Consider the following 17135-nt stretch of genomic DNA (forward strand, 5'->3'; position numbering starts at 1 on the left):
TGACATTAATTTCAATTCTGACAATTAGCCTAATTGAATTACTTAATTGACAAAAATAATTCAAATATTTGCATGCGTTATCAATATTAGTGAATTTTTTATTTTTCTATCAATTTTAACAATTATTCTCAAATTGATATAAAATATTATTTTGACTAATTTATCTATCATTTTGAAAATTATAATTATATTTATTAGTTTAAATTTGAAATAAAATGATAGAAAAGATGTAAATTAAAAATACAAGTAGAAAGAAAGAGGAAAAAAATTAAAAATTCAGATAAAAATATTAAATATATTATTTATTTATTATTTTTTATCATAAAAAAATTTGTTAAAATTAATAAAAATATTAAAATTATTGAATATATTAATAAAAATAAAAGAAGTAGTTAAAATTGATAATAAATGTAAAAATTTTAATTATTTTTAATAATTAATGAGTTAATTGTTTTTAATTAAATTTGATACTAAAATTAAACATCAGGAAATGTTTACTATTAAATTGATATAATTAAAATTTTTTACTAAAATTGATAATTGACATAAATCTCCTTATATTTAAAAAGTGGGAAGGGGAGAATATCTGGATTTACAATAATACTGTTTATTATTTTTATTATTTATAAAAGTAAAAAAATATATATATTTAAAAAAAATATTAATTTTAAAATTATTATTATTATAATAAGATAAAGTCAAGTATATTTTTTTTAGCTCACTATCTTTATTTTAAATAGATTATAAAAAGTTAAATTACTTTAATCAGTTGAAAAATTATAAATAAAATACATGAAATAGAATTTCTAATATATATTATTTTAGTGATTAAAATATTATAAATAAAATAATATAAATATGATATGAAAATATGAATATTTTAATGTTGTAAATTAAAATTTATTATTTACTAAAACATCAACTTGAAATTGAAATGCAAATTTGATGGCCACTGCTATTGCTTCCTTCGTATTGACAGATGAGTTTGAGTTTGAAGGCTTTGAGCACAAGAAGTTCATCAACTTCTCCTCTGCCTTCAAACCTGCACATAAAGGGAGAAGAAACAAGAAGCATCTTTAGCCATGGAGTATGGTCCAAAGCCCACTACTTATAAAAGGCCTACTAAACTTTAACTCCATACTCAAACTGAAAAAAATCAACCCTCAAAAGAAAACCTAATTGAAAGATGATATAATCTCATATATATTACTACATTTATTGTTGAGATATTATAAAACCTTTATCATTTAAAAAATGTATATTGCATATTATTACACTTATTATAAAAATTATTGACTTAATTTTTTTTTATATATTATATAATATTGTTATAATGTTATAAATATTATATTTAATTATATAAATTAAATATTAACTTTAATGTCATTTTAACTAATTATATAAATAAAAAATATTTATTAATTTAAAAATTATTTTTTTATTCAATTATATTTTTACGAAAGTTATCTATTATATTATCAACATATATTATTAATTTAATTATAAATTTAAATGTAATATAATAAAATAATATAATAATAAAATTTAAAAATATAAATAGGTGAAAATGTTTAAAAATTAAAATAAATTAATAATAAATACAAATTAGCTCGTTCAATTTAATTTATTTAAATTCTATTACTTTATTTTTTTTAAAATTAATTTGCATATATTTTATTTCATTTTTTTTATAATTTGAAATAACGTTAACTTGAAAGAAATTTATTTGTAAAAATGGATATGAATTTTATATATATATATATATATATATTAGGTTTTTAATTCTAAATTAAAAATCATAAAAAAAATTTTATGAAATAAAATTTATAAAAGAAAAAATGTAAATTTATATTCTTAATATTTATAAGAATATTTTTATTAGTTCAAAAAGTTGATCTTTATTGGTACTTGTATATACATTGTAATGCATATAGTTTAAAAATTAAAATGAATTAATAATAAATACAAATTAACTCATTAAATTTAATTCATTTAAATTAATAATAAATACAAATTTTTTGTTAGTATTATTTTTTATTAAAATTAAATAAAATTCTTTTTAAGTTGTTGATTTAATAAATTTTAAAATTAATAATAATCTTTGAATAATTTATATTATTTTTATTTTTTTTATAAATTATAGTCATTAAAATATTTAATTTTAGTTAATATTCATGATTTTATAATTATTAATATATCGTTTCATTGCAAAAAAAAAAAACTTAGATGGATATTTACTTAAAAAATAATATTCAACTAGTAAAACATTTTTAAATATACGTAATAAATGAAAAATTGTAAATATAAATTTTAAAAATTAGATATTAATAAAGTATTTTATCTATATTGTAATACCATTAAATTATTTTTTAATTTATTAATTTCTTATTTTAATTAATTATTTCTTATAAAATTTTATATCTAATTAAAATTAATAATAAATACGATTAAAAATTTTAAATTCCTATTAACTCTAAAATTAAAAATTTTAATTTTATAGAAATTTTTAAATTAATTTAAATAATAAATATATAATTATAATTAATTTTAAAAATAAAAAACAATATGATCAAAAGATAATATTCTCTCATTTCTTTATATATTTATATATAATATAGATTAATTTTGATTTAATTTTAATTTTAAATTAAATAATTTAATTTTAATTCTGATTTTCAATCAAAGCATCGCTATATATCTGGATGGGAGTGTCCTTGGATCATTCATGTATATCGTACTACGGCCACGTACACATGTTTTACACCTCATGCGCTGTAATTAATAAAAAAATTTTCTTATAAAAACATTTCTATTTTTTTTTAATAAAGAATAGAGAGTGAAAGTTCTTGTTTAGCCACTACACTGTACCTTCGCACTGCAAGAGATGGTGTATACGCATCAAATGTATTTAATAATTTTTTTAATACACATTGAATGCATTTAATAATTTCTTCAAGGGGGCAATATGAAAAATAATTAAGGAGATTTTATTTTACAAAATCTACAATATTTTTCTAATAAAATTGACACCAAGGAATTTGTATCCAACCCATAAAATCAAAATAAGAGACTCTTCATCCTCTTCATGCATGGAAACATTCATTGGGACAACAACACTGGTGTTTCTTGCTTTTAACTGCTATTAGTTTTTTTTGTTGCACCACTAACACCGAGGCAGTAATCTTGAAGTCCGGTGAAGCAAGCATGTCACCGATAACCCCTAACTCAAGGCACTCGCTCCAGTCTTCAAGTCCCTCAAACAATGAATTAGACTGCCAATGATACCTTCCTACTAAAATTAGATCAAAGTAATTCACTATCTTTCCTATGCATTGAGATAGCCCCACCCCATCTCTCACCACCTCTTCAAGACATATAAATCGATCATTTCCCATGTTAGCTTGCTTATACTGGTAGATTAGATCACTGTCTCTCTACATTGTTTTCATTTCCAAAGAGAAGGAATCGAATGACTGTCAAGATCACATGTTCATGCTTTGCCATTCTAGCTGCATATTCTAGTGCCTTTGCATCGTCTGGACCGCTGAGGTAAATGATAGCAACATTGAATTTGGATTAACTAGTCATCACATTCGCCGATCCTTTTAGAATTCCTCGGTCTACGAGGACTCCAACAGAACAATGAGCCTTTTCCAGGACCCTTTTGTTCAATCGTCGGATAGAAGCATTCGAAGACTCGATACCACCATCGATAGCCCATTGCTTGTGGAATGGCATGATCACGATAGTGGCTCTCCTGTCTATCGCCACTCGAAAAATGACATCATGCATTGTTTGGAACAGGGAGATTGAAGTGAATGAATGAACATTGGTGCAACCTTGATTGTTTTGCTCATACTGCCTTAAGGCATTAGCAATCCTAGTTGCAGTGGATGTCTGACTGTGTTGGGATCCATGGTAGTCGTTGGATATTAGGATGGGAGTGCATCGACCAACGAGCTCGACAAGGACAAAAGAGATGACCTCTACAGGGCTCTCCGTGGAGGCGTGGGATATTTCTAAAAGGTTTACAACGGTTGGGACATTCTCAGGTTTGCGGATGCAGACTAGCAATCGAAAATTCAGTGTCTTGTTTGGAATGCTGGATGGTGTTTCTCCTAAATGATTGGTATCGCTTGGAAGGATCATAGAGGTATCTCATCAATGGAGTTATAATTGCTGTCGTTAAAATAACCGACATTGCGCACATAGTGAACTCTTCCCCCTCTAAATTCTGAAGTTATCAGCAAATTAAGATTAATTAGGTTAATTTCACCATACTTATTCTGTATGAAAAAGAACGTGAAATAATAATAATCATAATAATATCTTTGATGAGACCTTGTTCTCCTTCCAGAAGTTGTAGATAGTGAGTTCATCGATGCCCTTGGAATTCAGAACCATGGCAAGCAAGAAAGCCTCTTTTGTGGGCAAATTCATAAGCTTTGCTGTCATCATTAGTGTTGTCGTTTTAACTGCGATACCAAAGAGAACGAGGATCCCAACAATCCATATTTCCTGAGGATTTCTTTCGTAGATATTGGTTTGCAGACACTGATGGAGAGGTACGTGGGGATGAAAGTGTCTAGTCTTGCCACCAAAGCTGCCCCTAAGGGAGGTCCATCAGGCACAATCAAACCAAGAAGTGCCGGCCCGAAAATGTAATGCTGGCCTGTAGCCTTGCTCACAAATCCAAGTACAAGAGTTAGAATGATAATGATAAAGATATACTTCTTATCCGCAGGTTTACCTGCTGTCGTATTTCTTATCATCCCCAATATAATTGGCCTGAAGACGAACAGAACAAGAATGACGATTGCGAAAGTTGTTATAAAGGCCCATTCCATTATTATTTGGCGACTGATCATCTTTTCTCCGGTGACAGACGAAATTGTTATCATGATTAATGTTCAACAGATCGGTGACTACTGCCGTAGCAAGGGTTAGCCGACCAAAGTCTGTGTTCTGGAGCTTTAGCTCATTTACGAGGTAATAAACGACAGAAAGACCTGTAAAAGCTTGACTCATGCCTATTAATGAAAGGGAGCTATAGAGTTTGGTGTCCATGTCGAAATTCCTCTTCATGACGATAGCCATAAAGAAGCTGAGAACCATTGTAATGGAGAAGACACTTATAGCCATGAACATTGCCACCCGTCCTGGCCTTAACACCATTTGAGGATCTGTCTGCACTGCATTCAGGAAATGGTAGAACATGTTGCCAAATGATGCCAATTTTGCTAGTGTCATTCGGCTTTCTTGAGAAAACAAGACTCGCACTAGTTCCTTCTTTGGCCCTAGTAGCAATGGCCCTAATAAAATACCTGCCTGCATGATCATCAATGGTTAGTTTTCACAAAATACTCGAGTCATCTCCAAGATAGTAAAGTTACGAATTTAAAACTCCAGAATCCAATCAACTAAAAAAAAAAAAAGAACATTTTAAGTTAATGTCTAGATATATGTAAAGCTATTAAAAGGGCTGGAATAGATAGAATTGAACCATACCATGATCTGGGAAACTACGCTGGTTTGTCCAAGATGGTAGAGCCAAAAATCTATGAATTTTGAGGCTAAGGAAATAACCACAAGCTGTGCTTGGAGAAGAATTCCAGGGGTTAGGACATAACGACTTTGCCATATGCTGTAGGATATGATATATCTCGTGCTTTTGTATACCATAATTTTGCTTATCATATCTGTAGTGCTTATTGCCATGGCCATTGCTTAGAGGAATGAGGAAAAAAAAAGGGTCAAAATGAAGAACAATTACTAGTTTTAACCCATATCTTTCCCCTTTCTTGAACTAAAGAAAGAAAACAACAATCTACAAATTGTGATACCTGCAGAGAGAAAGAGAGAGGGGCAAACCTGATATTTTGGGTGATTGACTTTCAAGCTGAGGCTGTTATGTTTTTTCAATATTATTTTGTTTGTAGGAAATTTATTTAATGGTTTTCCAATGTGTATTCTCTCCCTTTCTCTCTTATGGATACAGGTGGCTATCGGTCTAGTCAGAGTTGGCTTCGGTTTAAAGTTAGATGAACTGAAATTGAACTACAGGATCTCCCTCGATTTAATTTTTTGTTTGGTTTAGTCCCATTTTTGTCAAATCTAATGGTTAAAATTTTTCTTTTTAAGAAAAATTTGATTTTAGCAGGGAATTAAATCGAATAAATCAGTCAATTTTAATCTAATTTTAGTTTTGAATTGAATCAATTCAAATTCAATTTCAAATCAAATCATGACCGGATAAATTTGTCCTGAAAATCTCTTTGAAAAGCAGTTTTTTTTTTTAATAAAAAATATTATCTAAGGGAGGGTACTGTAGGGGTATTTTAACATGTACTCTTGTGTATTAAGAGCTAGTTGGCTGGTCTGTTGTATAATTTTTAATGAAATAAAAGTTTAATTTACTTTATCAAATAATTCTTTCCAGGCCAGAATTCCAAACCTGGCAAAAGGATTCGAACTTCTGCCAATCTCTGGAAATCATTTCTTGACGATGATAAATGGGAAAAAAAAATTGGAACAATTTGAGGATCCATTTGAATGATCACCAAAATTCAGCAACAACATGCTGATGTTTTTCAATGACTTGCTGAGTACAGTTGCTTGGTGGCTTAAGGAGTTGTCGCACACCTTCCATGCTACTTCTTAATTGAAAAGGTTTTAATTTAAGATGCTGCTGTGACTTGGTTTTTGGAATTGTTGCACCCACTAAGATTGTGGCAACTCAGTCCACTGAGGCAGGCGTGATATTGTTTCAGATTCAGTTTGTTGCACTCTGTCTTGATGATGGGTTGGGAGTGAGATCCCTGGTAACCAGAGCGTCTTCGGCTGTACCAACTATTAAACAAAATCCTTGAACATTTTTTAGTTTTAATGTGCTATTGAGCCCCACAAAATATAAATTTAGAGCCCATAATCTACTGAGATTTTAAATTATTTGAATTGGTCCTACACTATTTAATATTGCCGAAATAAAGGCAAGATAACCAAGCAAGTGTTAGTAACTAGCTAATGGTAACTATTAATTGTAAACTTCAAAAGCTCATTAGTTCAAATAGACTTATTTATAGTATCCCAAATCCTTATAAACTTAACTGGACCTAGTTTATCATGAAATAATTTGTTTCCTACCATGAAATAATTGAGAACGTCGATTATGGATTGCGAGCGAGAAGCCTGAGAAATGGATCTTCTTTGGCCTAATTTGTGGTTGATCATATAAGGGGTGTCATTTCCAAGAAGTTCTTCCAGGCAAATCCATTAATAGTAAAGAGATTATTGAGTAGGAGCCATCAATCTTGATAAAGAATATCAAGGCAGCAGTTGCTACCAACTTAATTGCATAGCCAATGAAGGCCATTTGAAAGTTGAGAGCTTCATTAAAATGGGCGAGAAATGCCCACAAATTAACTTTGGAAGCACAGTATGTACAGAGGAGTGGAATAAGCAAGCCCGAGACGATAGGGTCAAGCTTTGATATAAGGTTTGTGGCTAATGGAGAACCTGCAGGGACTACCAAACCTAAAGTTAAAGGACCCAATATATAATTAAGACCCAGAGAATCACCCACACTTGAAGAAATCAATACTGCTGCTATGATTTATGGGTTTCCCTTGTGGAGTTGCTCTAATGAACCACAATATCAATCTTTGTGCAACTAGAACTGTGGATGCCAGAAAATAAACAGATACACATAGCTCTGAACCCCAACCCTTATTGAAGGTGTATATATGTGTTTGGTCTTGTCAAGTCGCTAACCAAAGTTGTTGCCAAAGCAAGGTGTCCCAGCCGAGAATTAGTGATCTTATGCTGTACTAGAAGAGCACTTGTGTCGATGAATTCGCTTGTCGTGAGTGCATAGAAATAAAGATTTGCATTATTCAGCCTTGCACTCTTCTGTGCATTTATCACACTGCGATCAAACTTTACCCTTAGAGTTCTTGACGTGTAGGGAAGTGCAAATACAAGAAACCCCAGTAAGATAATTCTGGCCCCTGATCTTTTCACCAAGCTTATGTCCATCCTCACTGCTGCCAGGAATGTGAACATAATAACATATCCAATCTTTACCATTGAAGCCATTACTTGATTGGGTGGTGGAGGAAAAAATAGTTCTTATGCTCCAGGAAAGAATCGTTCCATAAATATTGGTCCCAACAGCATACCCGCCTGGTAGACATAAATTGAAAATATATATATATTATTTCATTCAGTACATCTGCAGATAATTGTGAATTCCCGGAAAGAAAAGAAAAGAGGAAAAAAAAAAGTGATTTTCGTTTTTGCAGGTATGAGATTTCGAATTCAAATTCCAGTGGCTGATTTTTTCTTACCAGGGAGTCAGAGGTTATCCTGGGGAAACAAAACGCTTTGAGGAACAAGAAAGAAATGAGCAATAATGGCCATTGAAATTAATTGAAGTTGAAAACGAAAAAAGGGATGTTCAAGAATAGTTCCTCCATGTTTTACATTCCATGTGCCATCAGAAGAAGCACTGATGTAATCAAAACATCCTGCGCTTACATTCACAATAAATTTATATTGTGAAACATTCATTATTGCAGAACCAACAAGGTTTCAAGAATCCTGCAAAGAAAAAAAGAAAGAAAGAAAGAAAGAAAGAAAACTGTTCCTGCTACCCAAACAATGAATTCAGAAAGAATATTAATGGCAATTTAATGAATTACGAGCAACAACTTGGCATTATTTTTATAGCCCATTTCACCTCTTCTATTAATTAATCAAGATTATTATATTTTTATAACATAAATATATGAATTATTAAGACTTCCATAGATGCTGTTTATCATAAATGAGCCTAAAGTGATTTTTCAAATAAATTAAAAGGTTTTCTTTTGTTTTTTTTTACAAAGAATTGCCTGTTTTTGTTTTGCTGTGGGTATCCATTGTAACCACTGTATTATAAAGAAATGAAAATTTTGATAACGTTACACCAAACAAACAGGGGCACGTGACAGCACGATGAACTAGAAGACGAGTCAGAATTAAGGATGAGAGCAATGACGTGTTATCTATTCACGTAACAGACAAAACCACTGTCACCAAAATTTGAGAGCGGATTTAAAATCGAAATTAATTTAATTTAATTTGAAATTATAAAAAAAAGATTAATTTTTAAATATTTAAAAATTTTAGTTATTAAAATTAACTAAATTAGATCAAAAGTGAAATTTTATAATATGATTTTATATTTTTAATGAAAATGATCGGATTTAAAATTGATTTAAATTATTAAAAATATTTTTTGCATAATTAAAATATGTTAGAATTTAATTTTTAATAATATCTCATAAATATAATTTTTTTAATAATAATTAATGTCAAATAAATTTTAAAAATACATGTATTTTAATTAGATATTATTATTTATTATTTTAAAAAAATATTATTGAGTTTTATTATTAAAATATATTAAATTTAATTTAAAAAAATTATAATTTATAATTAATGTATTTAAGTTTTTTTATAATATTCTTAAATAAAAATTTCATAATTAGTCCGAAAAATAAATGTTAATACTTCATTTATTTCACAGAAAATAATTTATGTATAAAAAGTATTTTATAAAAAAATATTATAAATATTTTTTTTAATATTAAATTAATAATATATATATATATTTATTTAATATATATTCACATTTTAATGAGATTATTAAAATTTAAAAAATTAAAAAATAAATTTTTTAAATAAAATCATTTTTTATAAAAATAATTTAATTTTTTTATAAAAAAATATTTTTTATTAATTAAATTTTTTAAACACCTAAATACTAAAATAAAATATTTTTTTATAAAATAATTGAAATCTAAATTAATTTTTTATGTAATGGAAGCTAATTATTTACCTTTTTATTTTAATTTAATATAATTTTTTCAAATTCTATTATTAAATTTTTCATTTTTATTTAGTGGGTGTCATTTCCGTAATAATATCCGAGTACAAGGTCATTTTCAACGTTTCTCACTATTTATTGGAGAAAGCAGTGGGTCTTTTTCCTTATCCTGTTTTCCTTATCAGCTCAGCTTTTTCAAGAACTCGCCCCTCTCTCTCTCTCTCTCTCTCTCTCTCTCTTCAAGATCAGATTTTTCTTGCTTGCTTATTGTTTAAAAGTGGCAATAATGGATGTAATCTCTCACAGATCATCACTGAATCCCAATGCTCCATTGTTCGTCCCTCTGGCGTATCGCGCAGTTGAGGACTTCTCTGACCAGTGGTGGAGCCTCGTCCACTCCTCCCCTTGGTTCCGCGACTACTGGCTCCAAGAATGCTTCCACGATCCCCAATTTGACCCTGTCATCAACGATATTTGCGACCTCGACTCTCTCTTCTTCGACGCCGGCGATGATACTTGTACCCACAAACGTAATTTCATTTCTTGTTGAAAGTTTTTTTTGTTCTTTTGAATCATTTCTGATTAGCTGATCTAAATTTGTTACTCGTTCTTTCTTGCATCAGAGGAGGAGGAGGAGGAGGAGACTGAGCATAGCAGGGATTTGGTATCATTGGGGGTGATGAAATGGCAAGAGGGTCGAGCTCAGCTTGTTCAGGCACCGAGGTATATGGAGAAGGCACCCAAGATTGTGACTGTGAAAATGAGTCCACGGTTGATTCAGCAACCGAGGTAGATTACGTGATTCAACGAGTTTGAGGATGATCGAGATGGGTTGCTTTTGTAGTTGTACTGTACATAAGACCCTGACTTCCATTTACTCGTTTGTTTTCTGTATTTCATGCTCTGTGTATCATCCTGTAAGCTTTTAACTTCTACTCTATTTCATAATAAAAGGAAAAATTTCATATAAAAAAAATTACTAAATAAAAGGAAATTAACCTCATCCAAAAACAAAGTTGCACTTGATGATCAATTATTTTGATTTGGTAGAGAACATAGATTTGATGATTCTTGAAGGTAACTACTACTATATATATATATCTAGATATTGAAGCATAAATGTTGTCTGATTGGCTTCTATCTTCTGTCCTGCTAACCAAGTGAAGGTGAAAATATCCATGGCCACATCTGATAATCTTTAGTTTGGTGTGATCTTACTAAATAGTAAAGGACACACAGCTTTCGCAAGTTTAGGAATTTGTTTGATCTCCTTCCCAAGTGGTTGCTGTCTTGCCGCTCTTTTGGATGACTTTGATGACTTCTTCTGTTGTAACATTGCCAGTCACTATGACCTTGTTGAGCTCAATGTCCACATTATACGTTTCAATATCTGTTGGTAAGAAAACAGATCAAAACATTTTTACATGTCAAAGCAATCTTTAATTTGGTAGAGAGATTAGAAAGTTTAATAACTTGAAGATTTCAGTTTCATGTTTACCTTGAATTTTCTTGACAGCCTTCAAGATTTTCTTAATGCATTCATCACAATGTAAACCTACTTTCAGTTCCACCACCTGTTACCAAATTGAACAATCAAATTTATCTTCAAAATCAATCAAAAAGAATATCAAAAGATTGCTTGAAGTGCTTACATTAGTCATTTTGATAAATGAAAACTTGAAAGCTTATGCAATTTGAGTGAGATTGAGCACTGGCCCACGAAGTAGCAGAGGAGGAGGAGGAGAAGGGAAGAAATAAGCAAACAATGTCAATGTTTGGTAAATGAGTTCAAGCCTGTAAATATACAAGGGTGAGGTGAGAGGTTAGAGAGGTATTGGATTCTTTCCGTGATTGATGGGAATATCACTTTTGTGAAAAAGCTTCCTTTTTTTCCCCATACTGTTGACTCAAGAGAAGCTAGCCTCCGCTCATATGGTCGGCAAAAATCATGACCCTGCTATGTTTGATTGGGACACATATAAGAGCTTCTCTTTAAGCAAATTCTGTTCATACTCAAATCTTCTAGGTTTGATTCTTTGCTTTGTTATCCTAAGATAAAATCAAACAGTGTAGAACGGTTTAGATTAGACCCTGACAATTGTCAATTTAGAATGGGAATTAAATTGAAAAAAAAAATCAATCGTTGAATTTGGTTAAGCCGAAATCGAAATTGGAATCCAGCCCTGCGAAACTGAAAAGTTTTGTGCATTGAGTTGCCCCTCTCTTGATCGTATTGATGAATTATGAACGAACATATCTTAATAAATTATTATAATTTTATTAAAAAATATGTCTTTTTCTTAAATTATGTGTGTATTTATCCTTGAAAAAAAATCATGCTTGATTCTAATATTTGCCAACTAAGGTGATTTGCTTTAATTAAAGGGTCACTTACTGCATATTTACATCTGAATTGAGACAGATGTGCTTATTGTACGCTTTTAAGGCAAAAAATGGGTGAGTGGGTCCGTTTTAGACAGCAACATGCTTTGTCCTATGCAATTATTGGTGCTGTACCGTGAGAGATTGGAATAAAAAGCTTATCCTTCCTCTTCAACAATGGTTGGCAAGAAATTGACCTTTAGAAGATATTAACATTTCTTTTAACCAGTGTTTTCTTGAAGCTTGTGCAAGATTTCTTTAGGGATAGTTATGAAAAGCTAGAGTTAATATAAAAATGGGTTTAATGATTATTATATTTATATATTAATTTTATATAAATTTTAATATAAATATTTAATTTAATTATTATTAAATTTATTAATATTTAATTTAATTATTATTAAATTTATTCCGATATAAAATTAAATTTGTATTATATGTATTTAATTTTTATTGCTTTTTTAAATGTTTGAGTAGAGTAAGCATTCAGTTCAAATAGAATTTAATCAAATTAAATCGAATTAAATTATAAAAATTGAATTATATATTTTAAAAATCGAACCGAATCAAAATGGATGAAAAATTAAATCGAACTTAATCACTCTATTTCGATTCAATTCAATTCAAGCTGATCAGTTTTAATTTAGACTTAATTTTTATGTTATTTGATATAATTTTAATTTTGATTTGAACCTAATAATCATTAATCAATGAAATTAAATAATTTATATATATAATTAAATATAATTCATAAATTCCCCATAAAAATAAATCAATTCAAAAATCGATTCGGTTTGATCTAGTTTGATTTAAATATATAAAATTATTATTTGGTTCAGTTCGATTTAATTGATTTTTTTTTCAAAACTGAACCGAACCGAATCAAATTGAAATAATAAAAATTTTTATAATATAAAATCAAACCGATTGAATTTTAAAATCAAACCAATGAATCAAATTAATTTGATTCAATTTGATTTTTCAGTTAGTTTGAACAGAAATCTACACACTCCTATGTTTGAGTACTTTTGCTCAATCAATGGCTTTTCTTTTCTTTAATTCCATATCTCAAGTTCAAATTGCATCAAATGTTTATGGGAAGATGGGAAAGTATAAAAGATATTCATATTTTAGTAGTTATGCTTCATCAGAATTCAGAAGGCAACCCAAAAACTCAAACAGCAAGTTCTTCAAATGCATATTGTGGTTGCTCATAGGTGAGAAGCCTCTCCAGGATTACATTTAAGCATTTTGGAGTACCATCAAATTCTTTTTAATTGGGCCTTTAATATTGTACCATGTTGGGATTGCAGGCCACAACCCCTAAACAAAACTTGAACCAGTTACATTCTAGAAATTTTGCAAACCTCTTCTTTCATAGGGCATGTTTTTTTGGTTTCTTTACCTCAACGCCAACATTGAAACATAGGAAAGGATTGCAAATAGTTATACTACCCACTAAAAGTTTTTTTTTTTTAATTGAAATTTCAATTTGAGATGTTATAATTTTAAAAATGATTTTAATATCTTAATTTTATTGAAATATATAGTATATATGGGTAATTCTTTTATTTAGAATTTTTTTTTCTAGGGTTAATATATAAATAAATTATATTATATATTTGGTATATTAAAAATAGTAACTTTATAAAAGCAATTAGGTCTTAAATTTAAAAGAATGAGACTTATATTTTTGTAGGTGAATGTACACATATACTACAAGCACACAATAATTTATACAATATATAGGGATTAATTAATTTTCTATTAATAAGAATACATTCTTCATTAATTTTAATATATAAATATATAAAAAAAAGTCAATTGATCCTCTTTTAGAGTAGATTTACCTCTAATTCTTGAGCTTCACTAAAATGAAAAATATCATAAATCAAAGGTATAAAGCTTTAAATTATATTGAAATTTCTAGTAAATAAGTTCAAGACAATGTCTAATAATAAAGTTAATTGCAATAACCTTCTTTCAATCACTTGTTAAAATAAAATCTCTCGATTTCTGTCACGACCCAACCTATGGGCGAATGCACTAGGACACAGGCGACCTAAAGCCCCCGAGACCCGTAGTAAGCCTAACTGTTCATTAACCCAACTCTAAGGTCCATTTGGGCCCAATATCAAGAAAACAAACGGACAGTGTCCGGCCATAAAATGGACTTTCCAACGGAGTTTTGACTCACGACTGTAAACATAATAAATACTCAATTGGGGAGCTCAGCTCACCCTCCACATACTCATAGCATCATAAAAGAAATGGGAGCTCAGCTCCCTCATCCAATCCATCAAATAGACATAGAATATTAAGTTTACAGGTCCAACATGATAATAATATTACAGACCAAATTCAAATAATTACTGCTAACACATGTGGAAATTCTAGGAGTAAATAAAATTACACAAATATTGATAAAAAACCTGCGAAGTAGAAAAGCAGGTTAACCTCAAAAATATCCTCCTGTGGCCTGGAAAAATATTGAGCAGTGGCGTTCGACTCAAAGAGTAAAATATCAATTTTAACCATAATCTCTATAACTATCTAAAACTAATGCACTGTAGAGTGAAATGCAACATCAACATCATTTCACATCATAACATCAAAAGGTAATTTGGAGCACTCACGCACCTGTAGCATCAATCATAATATATGGGGTGATCCTATACAACTCTCTTAAATCCAAGTGCCGTGAAGAACTTCGGACTTCCACTTAATAACCAAATCGAGGTCCCGTGAAGAACTCAAGCCGTGACTACCCCTCGAAGGATCGAGTCAATGAAGAACTCAAGGCGTGACTACTGTCTATCCATAGTCCACACCAAATCACGCACGCCAACGCATACGCTGCTGCTCCAAATTACATAACAACATTTATGGCACTTTATGATTATCAATGCAACATAAATCATGCCTAGAGTTTAACTACATAATTATATGCATATAAGTGATGCATGGGCATCTTTGAACATATAATAATATCGAAATTATAATTAAAATTAATATTTTACTCATGGACTTGGCACAATCATCGTGGTGGCTGGGAGGAGGAAGAAGGTTGTCCGGGCTCACTTGACATTTTTATTACAATCATTTAATAAATTTGACTCAATACAAACAAAGAAAAAGACCAATACGTCATAAATCGTGCCGAAAATCCGGCAGAGTCTCCCCTATATCTAGGACCTACCCAACCTGCAAAAAGGGCTCAAAACACACTTCGATATTCACAATCCATATGTCCACAACTCAATCACATCACACAGCCCCTCCTGGGCCCATCAAATCAATCATCCATCACAATATGTAAAATTTCAATTTAGTCCCTATAATAGACCATTTTGCAAAAGCGCCCAAATCAGCTCTAAAAATTCTAAAACTTTGCCCCGCGGTCCTTAGCAATATTACTAAGCTATTGCAAAAAGAATCATAATTTTCTAAGCTATCACGAATATTTTACGGATTTTTAATCCTATTTAAGCACTAGAAAATTACGTAAAAATAAGGTTCGGGTTTACCTTTGCCGATTCCGACTTGAGGCAACGCTGGATGTCGACAATGGGGCTAGCCAAAACCTCGGTCAATTCGGAGACTTTTCCTGTGATCGGCTGAATTTCGCAGGTCAATTCCGAATTTCCGCGAATCGATGATACCTACACGAAGCCCATAACACGGGGGTTATTACATAAATTTTTCAGAATTTTCTAAGCTCATTAAATTCTCAGAAAAATACTTCGAAGTTTCGTGGGACCCACCGAAAAACGGTGTCGGAAAAATTTGAAATTTATGTCGCCAAGCTCTCGAGTAGCAGCGTGCTGATACCCTCGGTTTCCTCGTGGGATTCACGGTTTTGAAATCTAGCCCAAAAGTCGAAATGGGCTAAAATCTTCCGAGCAAAAATTGGACACCGCTCTCGATGATTGGCGTTCTTGGTGTCAAAATCTTGTGACCGTAGATGATTTTAGACACACCCGGCAAATTGGTGGCGGAAGTCAAAAGCTCTTGTTGAGTAGAGATTTAGAAAGCTCTTCCCGGGTAGAAGATTTCAGTGGCCGTAAAAGTGGGGGCGCCGGGCGAGGTGGGGACGCAGGGTAGGCGCGGCAAGGAGGAGAGAGAAAGAGAGAGAGAGAGAGAGGAGAGAGGAGAGAGGTCGACGCGGAGGGAGGAGAAAAGAGAAGAAGACGGTCCGATTGGCCGATCGTCCGATTAATCGATTCCGGTTCGATTCAAGATACAAAATTTTAAATTTTTACTCTGCCTCGGGACCGAAAACGAGGTCCAAAAATTCCGAAAAAAATTTCAGAAAACTCAGAAAAATACGTAGACTCCAAATATATTTTTAGTTTTGCCACGTGGTCTTTAAATTAATTTTTAAAAATCATCAAAATCATCAGAGGAGAGGGTCGACGCGCACGGGAGGGAGGAGAAAAAGAGAAGAAGACCGGTCCGATTCTGTCCGATTCGATTCGGCCGGTTCGATTCAAGATACAAAATTTTGAATTTTTACTCTGCCTCGGGACCAAAAACGAGGTCCAAAAATTCCGAAAAAAAATTCAGAAAACTCAGAAAAATACGTAGACTCCAAATATATTTTTAGTTTTGCCACGTGGTCTTTAAATTAATTTTTAAAAATTATCAAAGTTTATATTTTTGAAAAATCGAACCCGATTTTTAAAATCAGAAAAATCTCAAAAAAATTCCTAAAATTTAAATAAAATTAAAATACCAAAAATGCTCATAAATTTAAAATTTTTGGGGTGTTACAATTTCAATTTTATTTTACTTGAAATTTTTATTATATTAATAGTACATTTTTAATTAAAAAATTGTTAATTTACTCTATTTTTTAAAGAAAATAACCATTTTATCCTATTTT

At 30.7% G+C, this 17135-nt stretch overlaps 2 protein-coding genes, 1 long non-coding RNA gene and 1 pseudogene across 3 annotated transcripts; 1 reads left to right on the forward strand and 3 right to left on the reverse strand.

Moving 5' to 3' along the window:
• Positions 1–3083: 3083 nt before the first annotated feature.
• Positions 3084–5724, reverse strand: LOC110656440 (cation/H(+) antiporter 15-like; annotated as a pseudogene).
• Positions 5725–7310: 1586 nt separating this feature from the next.
• Positions 7311–8859, reverse strand: LOC131177387 (uncharacterized). Its single transcript, XR_009146904.1, has 2 exons — positions 8346–8859; positions 7311–8181 (listed from the first exon to the last, which is right to left on the reverse strand). It is a non-coding gene; the product is annotated as an uncharacterized LOC131177387 (long non-coding RNA).
• A 1188-nt stretch (positions 8860–10047) lies between these two features.
• LOC131177390 (protein EARLY RESPONSIVE TO DEHYDRATION 15-like) lies at positions 10048–10844 on the forward strand. The gene is made up of 2 exons (XM_058142355.1): positions 10048–10398; positions 10492–10844. Exons 1-2 carry the CDS (start codon positions 10155–10157, stop codon positions 10659–10661), a joined length of 414 nt encoding a protein of 137 aa, XP_057998338.1. The 5' UTR covers positions 10048–10154; the 3' UTR covers positions 10662–10844.
• Positions 10845–10862: 18 nt separating this feature from the next.
• LOC110656470 (heavy metal-associated isoprenylated plant protein 36) lies at positions 10863–11709 on the reverse strand. The gene is made up of 3 exons (XM_021813295.2): positions 11521–11709; positions 11367–11442; positions 10863–11258 (listed from the first exon to the last, which is right to left on the reverse strand). The coding sequence occupies exons 1-3, from the start codon at positions 11527–11529 to the stop codon at positions 11119–11121; spliced, it is 225 nt and encodes a 74-aa protein (XP_021668987.2). The 5' UTR covers positions 11530–11709; the 3' UTR covers positions 10863–11118.
• Positions 11710–17135: the final 5426 nt, after the last annotated feature.

Source organism: Hevea brasiliensis, unplaced genomic scaffold (assembly GCF_030052815.1).
Source record: "Hevea brasiliensis isolate MT/VB/25A 57/8 unplaced genomic scaffold, ASM3005281v1 Scaf439, whole genome shotgun sequence".
NCBI classification, from domain to species: Eukaryota; Viridiplantae; Streptophyta; class Magnoliopsida; order Malpighiales; family Euphorbiaceae; genus Hevea; species Hevea brasiliensis.